This window comes from Etheostoma spectabile, chromosome 5 (assembly GCF_008692095.1).
Source record: "Etheostoma spectabile isolate EspeVRDwgs_2016 chromosome 5, UIUC_Espe_1.0, whole genome shotgun sequence".
NCBI classification, from domain to species: Eukaryota; Metazoa; Chordata; class Actinopteri; order Perciformes; family Percidae; genus Etheostoma; species Etheostoma spectabile.
The window spans coordinates 38,017,335-38,025,824 of NC_045737.1; the positions used below are offsets into that span (position 1 = coordinate 38,017,335).

Below are 8,490 nucleotides of genomic sequence, written 5' to 3' on the forward strand. Positions count from 1 at the left end.
AAGAGGCGGGCGGACAAACAAAAACCCCACAAATTCCGACAAACTTCGAGAATTGATTATGCAAGAATGGACGGCCATGAGTCAGGATTTGGCCCAGAAGTTAACGGACAGCATGCCAGGGCGAACTGCAGAGGTCTCGAAAAAGAAGGGTCAACTCTGCAAATATCGACTCTTTGCATAAACTGAATGTAATTGTCAATAAAAGCCTTTGGCTCTTGTGAAACGCTTATGATTACACTTCAGTATACCGTAGTAACATCGGACAAACATACCTACAAACACGGAATGAGATGACTCCCATACGCAAAACTCACGGACCAGTGGCATGCAGCGTGTCTTCACAATATCACTTAATGAGCACAATACCCCGTTCTTAAAGGTGTGAGTAGCAACGTCCATCTTCCAATAACAGCAGATATGGCACAGTAATTACAAGCTGTGTTTTTGACCATCCCGAGTAACCTCTGTGTGTGTGTGTGTGTGTGTGTGTGTGTGTGTGTGTGTGTGTGTGTGTCTCGAATATGAAAGTGAGTGGTCCGCACCTATAGCCTAGCTCTGAGGTGGTGTTTAGGAGTGGTTGGTATTTAACCCTCATGTTGTCCTCGGGTCAAATTTGACCCGTTTTCAGTTTTTTATCACAAAAAATGGGCTTTCGAAATAAACGCTGAAAATATCAACATTAGAAATATCCCTAATGACTCAATAACCTTGGGAAAAAACATCAAAAAAAAGCACCCACAACATTGAAAAAGTGACAAAAATGTTGGAAAAAGCGACGCTGGTTGACGGGAAGACAAACACAAGGGTTAACTACCTTGGTGTAGAAAGCCTCCTCCATGCTGGGATCAAAGGTGGAGCCCACCTCCACCATGGACGCCTCAGGGACTTCCTGTCCCTGGGGCGGCTGTGGGCTCAGTGGTAGAGCGGCTGCCTGCCAATCGGAAGGTTGGTGGTTCGATCCCTGGCCCTGCAGTCCCATGTCCAAGTGTCCTTGGGCAAGACACTGAACCCCGAGTTCACATTCATGAATGCTGTGAATGTGTGTGTGAGTGTGTGTTTGATGAGGTGTGTGTCTGATGAGGAATGTGTGTGTTTGATGAGGAATGTGTGTGAGTGTGTGTTTGATGAGGAATGTGTGTGTGTCTGATGAGGAATGTGTGTGTTTGATGAGGAATGTGTGTGAGTGTGTGTCTGATGAGGAATGTGTGTTTGCTGAGGAATCTGTGTAGGAGAGTGTGTCTGGCGGAATGTGTGTGTTTGATGAGGAATGTGTTGTTTGTCTGAGGGTGTGTGTTGTATGAGGAATGTGCTGTGGTGTCTGATGAGGAATGTGTGTGTTTGATGAGGAATGTGTGTGAGTGTGTGTCTGATGAGGAATGTGTGTGTTTGATGAGGAATGTGTGTGAGTGTGTGTGTTGATGAGGGACATGTGTGTGAGTGTGTGTTGCTTGAGGAATGTGTGGGTCGATGAGAATGTGTGTGTTTGATGAGGGAAATGTAGTGTGAGTGTGTGTTGATGAAGGTGAAGGTGTGTCTGCTGAGTGTGTGGTGAGGTGTCTGATGAGGAATGTGTGTGGTTGATGTGTGTGAGTGTGTGTTGATGAGGATGTGGTGTGTTTGATGAATGGTGTGTGTGCGTGTGTGTCTGAGAGGAATGTGTGTGTTGATGAGATAAGGGTGTGAGTGTTGTGTGATGAGGAATGTGTGTGTTGAGTGTGTGTGGTGTGAGATGTGTGTGTATGAGGAGAATGTGTGTGTGTTTGATGAGGAAGTGTGGAGTGTGTGTTTGAGAGGATGTGTGTGTGTCTGATAGAGGAATGTGTGTGTTTGTGAGGATGTGTGTGAGGTTGTGTGAGAAGTGTGGTTGTGGGAATGTGTAGTGCTTGTGGAGAATGTGTGTGTGTTGATGAGGAATGGTGTGTTTGATGAGGAATGTGTGGGAGTGTGATGAGGAATGGTGTGTGTGTCTGTGAGGATGTGTGTGTGTCTGATGAGGGAAGGGGTGTGTGTCTGATGGTGAGTGTTTGTGTTGATGAGGAATGTGTGTAGGTGTGTGTCTGAGAGGAGTGTTGTGAGTGTGTTTGTCTGATGAGGAATGTGTGTGAGGTGTGGTCTGTGAGGAATGTGGGGTTGATGGGGACTGTGTGGGTTGGTGAGGTGTGTCGATGAGGGAGAATGTGTGGGTGGGGGTTGTGTCTTTGATGTAGGCACTTGGTGTGTGTTTGATGAGGCATGTGTGTGAGGTGTCGATGAGGAATGTGTGTGTTTGATGAGGAATGTGTGTGAGTGTGGGTTGGAGGAGGGATGTGTGTGGCTGAATGAGGAATGTGGGGTTGAGAGGAATGGGTGTGAGTTGTGGTCTGATGAGGATGTGTGGTTTGGTGAGGAATGTGTGAGTGTGTGTCAGTGAGGAATGTGTGTGTTTGATGAGGAATGTGTGTGAGTGTTGTGTTTGATGAGGGAATGTTTGGGAGTGTGTCTGATGAGGAATGGTGGGTGTTTGAGGGAATGTGTGTGAGTGTGTGTATGATGGAGGAATGTGTGTGTTTGATGAGGAATGTGTGTGAGTGTGTGTTTGATGAGGAATGTGTGTGTGTCTGGTGCGGAATGTGTGTGTTTGATGAGGAGTGGTGTGTGATGTGTGTGTCATGGATGTTGGGGATGGTGTGTGTTGAGTGAGGTGTGGAAGGGTGTTTGATGAGGAATGTGTGTGTGAGTGTGTGTCGATGAGAGAGTGTGTGTGAGTGTAGTGTGTGAGTGAAGTGGTGTGTGCTGATGAGGATGTGTGGTGAGTGTGTGTTGAGAGGATGATGTGTGTGTGTCTGATGAGGAAGTGTGTGGGTTGCATGAGGAAGGTGTGTGAGGGGTTGCTGTGAGGAATGTTGTATGTGTGAGTGTGTGTCTGATGAGGAATGTGGTGTGTGAGTGTGTGTATGATGAGGAAGGTGTGTGGGTTCTGATGAGGATGGTGTGTGAGTGTGTGTTTGAGGAGGAATGTGTGTGTGTTCTGATGAGTTGTGAATGTTGTGGTTTGATGAGGATGTGTGATGAGTGTGGTGTGTGATGAGGAATGTGTGGTGTTTGATGAGGAATGTGTGGAGTGTGTGTTGATGAGGAATGGTGTGTCTGATGAGGAAGTGTGTGTTGATGAGGAATGTGGAGTGGTGTGTGTTTGATGAGGAATGTGTGGTGTTGATGAGGAAGTGTGTGTGTTTGATGAGGAATGTGTGATGTGAGGTGGTGTCTGATGAGGAAATGTGTGTGAGTGTGTGTCTGATGAGACTGTGTGGAGGTGTGTTTGATGAGGACTGTGTGTGTTGATGAGGAATGTGTGTGAGTGTGTGTTTGATGAGGAATGTGTGTGTTTGATGAGGATGTTGTGAGTGAGTGAGGGAGGTGTGTGATGATGTGTGATGAGGAATGTGTGTGTTTGATGAGGAATGTGTGTGAATGGTGAATGTTTCCTGTATGATGTAAAAGCGCTTTGCGTTAAGACTAGAAAAGCGCAATATGAATTTATGTATTTATTTACATTTAGATGTAAAAGGCTGAAATAAATGAGGGATCTGAAATGTTCAGAAAGAGCAATTTACGATGTGCTACATTTGAGGAAATGGAAACCAACCTTGTAAAGGTTATAAATGAAGTATAAGTACATGCAGTATAAGTACACTGTACAGCAATAGGGGAATGTAATCAGATCAGATCAGATTAGACTTTATTCATTTTTAAATTAGATTAGATCAGATTAGATTCAACTTTATTGTCATTACACAGGCAACGAAATGCAGTTCAGGTCTAACCAGAAGGTCAATAGCAGCCCGGTGCCGGATATACACTGGTTCCATAGGGCAGGACATGGATATGTACTGAATATAGAGGATGAATACTTTATAAACAGAGTTTACAGATGGGTTTGTCATATGAATATAAAATATAGATACAAGTATGTGGAGCAAGATTTACAGCTAGGAATTTGGGGATTTATATAATTGCAATTTTACAGATGTGCAGAAGTCGATCTATGGTTTACAGAGTTTACAGGGGGTATGTACTATGATTATATATATATATATATATATACAGGCGGCTTTATTATAGACCGAATAATATCAATATAAATAAGACTTAAAACGCATCTTTTTAAAGTGGCTAGTAATGTGATGGCACATTTATATAGATTTTTTTTTTTCATCTTTTCTTCTTTTTCCTTTCATTTTGTTATATTGTCAGTGGTGTGTTGTTGTTGTTGTTTTAAATCTGTGGTTTTATCTGTTGTGAAGCACTTTGGTTCACCTATCGGTCGATGTAAGGTGCCATATAAATAAAATGCATTTACATTTACATTTACATTCATCCCACGATGGGGGGATTTTGCTGTCGCAGCAGCAGCATTTTCTTCAATAACAGCAAAAAAAACCCAAAAACACACAAACAAGTAAACACACAAGAAATACAGGCGAAGGTTGCCATGATACAAGAAACAATATTGCGGTGTAAGTGACGTTAAAATTTAAATTGAGTGTGTAATTAGAGTAATGAAGCAAGAGTCGGTAGCATAATTTAAATTATGTTAACCTGTGATCATAAATATTGAAAAGTAAGTACTTGTAATAAAATAATATAAATACCGATATTAAAGATAAAGAGAAAGTGTGTGAAAAGAAAAGAAGAAAAAAACTAAGTGCGTTTAATTTTGGGGGAATTCTGTTTTTTACAATTTTTGTTTTTTTTAACTTCTGTTACACTACATTAAGTTGATAACTCTACTTCTTTTAATTCGGAGTTAAAAAACAAAATTTAATCTAAGACATTATGATGTAGTAATATCGGTTAAGCTAACAGTGTAAATAAAGGGAATAAATATGATATAAGATATAAATAAAAAAAATAAAAAAAATTGTAAATAATACAAACAAACAAAATTGGTCTTTGGTTTTAATTTTTTTCCAACCGCAGTTGCCCTTGAAATCTCGTTAAAAAAAAAAAGGTTACGTTCATCGGGCTTCATTCCAAAGATATCGCGAGACCAGCGGAGAAAAACGAACGGGCGAAGGCGACCGCCCGACAAGTCCCGAACTATTTACACTTGTGTGTCTCCCCCCCCCCCCCCCCCCCTCCTCCCCCTCCCTTTTCATCATGGCTGCTGTGTCTACTCTCTCAAGTAACGCTCGGATTGGACACTGACTCGATTTCTACCTTCCAGTGCCTCGTAACTTTTGGTGTGCACCAACTTCGCTTGGATGCAAATCACGAGCGACACCTCGTTGTTGCCCCTGGTTACATTTAGTGGGATAACCTTCACCAATCACTGCCTCCACTCGGCCTTCTTTTTACCCCAAAAACAACCAACTGCCAGCCGACAACAGCTTCCAGGGCAATGGTTTAACCCAGTTTTGCCCCTTCATGAACAATGTGTGAAAACTGCGCCGAGCTGGTGGAGGTTTTAAATGAAAGTAAGTGCATTTTATTTCACATTAACGCCATAGAAGACGATGCTAAAGCTAGCTGCTAGGCGTTAGCATCGCTGTCCACTGAAGCTTGGTGTTAGCTAGCTCTGGTGGCTAGCTAGCTAGCTAGCTAAATATAACTTTGTGTGTTTTCGTGATTAGCCCTTTCTAATCCAGACGTTTTGTAGCCCAAGTGACATTGTTTTTGTGTGGTTGTGTAGCCGGTGACCGTTACGTTTTCGTGTCGGACCGTGTCGGTTTTGACGTGAAAGCCATTTTCCCATTACAAATTGGCTTTTTTTTTTTTGGGGCCTGTCTGTCAAACACTCCTCACACAACTCTCACAAGCTAACTCCCCAAATATCGAGTCAAAATCGCACCACCTCGGTCGGTTTTGTAGGTGACATTGCAGCCATAGCTTGAAATACGTCAACACTGTTAAACACAGTACACATGAGCCATTTTTAAAGATGATACGTGGTGCTAAATCGCGGCATTTTTTTTTGGAAGTTAGCTTGAGTTAGCTTAGCTAACAGGCTGACTTTGTTTGATGTGTTTGTCAGGTCAATCTGCTAGCTGTCCACTCCGCTGCCACCCATTGTGTCGGGGCCGGTTTACACTCACATCCACAGTTCAAAATACACTGCTAGCCCTCAAAAACACGCTTAATGTTACAGCCACGAAGGTAGTGATGGAGGTTTTCACGTGTGGGTTTTTTTTTATCGAGATTGTTAGTAAGCTATCATAGCAAATTTAATGGCTACAACGAGGCGCAATATTTTGGCACAATGTTAATCTTCCCGGTAGCTTGTGCATGTTTTTCGGGGCCGATGTCGGGTGCACATCGGCCTCACTCCTCGCCGGATTCGGTTGCAGAAATAATATGAGTGCGAAGTCTCGTTTCACGTGCAGGGCTAACGTCAACTTAAGCCAGCAAATGTAAATACAAGGTTGCTTTTATAGCTACAAGTTAGCCGCTGGTCCAGGCGTGCTAACCGGGCCTTGCTGCACTTTAGGGGTGTCTGTAGGACACAGAACAAAGCCTTTTTGTGTTTTATAACACCATTTGTAAAGCCGTTACCATGCAGCTTTGACCTTTTTTTTCCTCGTTTTCCTGTGTGTGTTCAGCCCATTGTGTGTGTGTGTGTGTGTGTGTGTGTGTGTGTGTGAAGGCAAAGCTCCTCCTGCAGGCTCTGTAGGAATCCACTTTAACACTCAGTCCTGCACCTGCCTGTAGCATGGTAGCACTAACGTCAACACGTCAAAGGGTGCCCAAAACAAATCCAGCCACTGTGTACAGTATGCCCACATTTATGTGTGAGCTTGAGTTGTGGCCACCTGTTTTTGGAAAGCTATACCATCCTCATTATGGTTATAACTAAAAGTATGTGCAATTAAACAAAAACAACTCACAAACAAATTTGACTCTTAATTGCATACAGTTGCGTACAGTAGAATGCAATATTTTATTTATGTAGTTTAACACATAAGTGTAACAGAAGCAGTAGGCAGCTCTATCTATCTATCTATCTATCTATCTATCTATCCGGGATCTAACTTGGCGTTGACACTTGCAACTTGGCAGAGACACTTTAACATGTGGCAACAGCAACATTATTTAAATTACAATATAGACTCGCTCAATATCTGCAGATCCTCAACAAAATCAAACAGTAATCCCTTTTAATTTTTTATATTTTTCAAGGAATAATGATACAAAAATGACCATTCCTTCCAATATCATCAATCATAACACAATATCAGTCAAAATAATCTCAATCAGATATTTTTCTTATTCTGTGCAGACCTAATGCTGTCATTGAGTTTACATTCATTCGGCTAAGGTGATGCTCAAAACGCCGTTGGTGCTACACCTAAAACGTGATTTATGGTCCTTTCGCTGTACCCTACGTAAGTGGTATTGGAGAGAGAGAGAGATTTTCTATTTTATCTTCAAATTATTTTGCACTGAAATGACACTCGTCTGTTGGCTCTGACGTGCGTCACTGCGGGGAAACCCACACCAAAACAATATAGCCTGGTCCAGAGTTGAACCATAAGGTCAAGTAAAAAGATCTAAATAAAAGAGACTTCAGATACAGTTTTAGGGACCACTAAGGTCTATATAAAAGAGACTTAGACCCCTAAGTGATTAGGGGATCACTAAGGTCTATATAAAAGAGACTTCAGATACAGATTAGGGACCACACAGGTCTATATAAAAGACTTAGATACAGTATAGGGACCACTAAGGTCTATATAAAGAGGACTTCAGATACAGTATTAGGGACCACTAGGTCTACTATAAAAGAGACTTCAGTACAGTATTAGGGGACCACTCAGGTCTATAAAAGGACTTCAGATACAGTATAGGGACCAAGGTCTATATAAAAGAGCATTCAGATACAGAGTATGGGGAGCCCACTAAGGTCTATATAAAAGAGACTTCAGATACAGTATTAGGGGACCACTCAGGTCTATATAAAAGCATCCAAATGGCACCATGTCATGGGACCTTTTAATGGACATAGCTTTGTGTGTATAGACAGTCATGTTGAAACCGGAAAGAGACAGACACAAACTGTTGACAGGAAGAAAGAAGCACGCTATAGTCTTAAAAAGCAGTGTACGCTGAAGCATTAAGACTTCATTGGGACTAAGAGGCCGAGACCGAATTATGAAAAAAGATCCCAAAACAGAAGGTCAACATGCATCTTCTGCCTTATCTGTTGAATGAGCAGTTAATCTGTTTGACAAAGATTACCTAGTAGGAGGGAATCCTTCCAGGGTTTTTTGTCTGAGTTGAAGGGCCGGCTGGAGTCCCCCCTTACTGCGGCGTCTTGTGTTGACTGTTTACATATCTGTGCTCATCATATGTACCGGTGTTATTGTTGAATACATTGTGAATATGTATTCCTGAAACTGCATGATGATGATGATGTTGAGTTATTTACATTTACAACCTCTTGTAAGAGACAGCAGCAACACAGAAAAAGAGGGAGAGCAAAGAGAAACAATTTGTTAAATGTGCATATAATAA

General features: G+C 42.1%; 1 protein-coding gene across 1 annotated transcript in view; it reads left to right on the forward strand.

Annotated features, from left to right (window-relative positions):
* Nucleotides 1–5,104: 5,104 nt before the first annotated feature.
* Nucleotides 5,105–8,490, forward strand: part of usp34 (ubiquitin specific peptidase 34) — a gene marked incomplete in the record, with an annotated part of 152,736 nt that continues 149,350 nt past the window's right edge. The window contains 1 exon segment of the mRNA XM_032516524.1: nt 5,105–5,456. Coding sequence (XP_032372415.1) covers nt 5,414–5,456 — 43 coding nt within the window.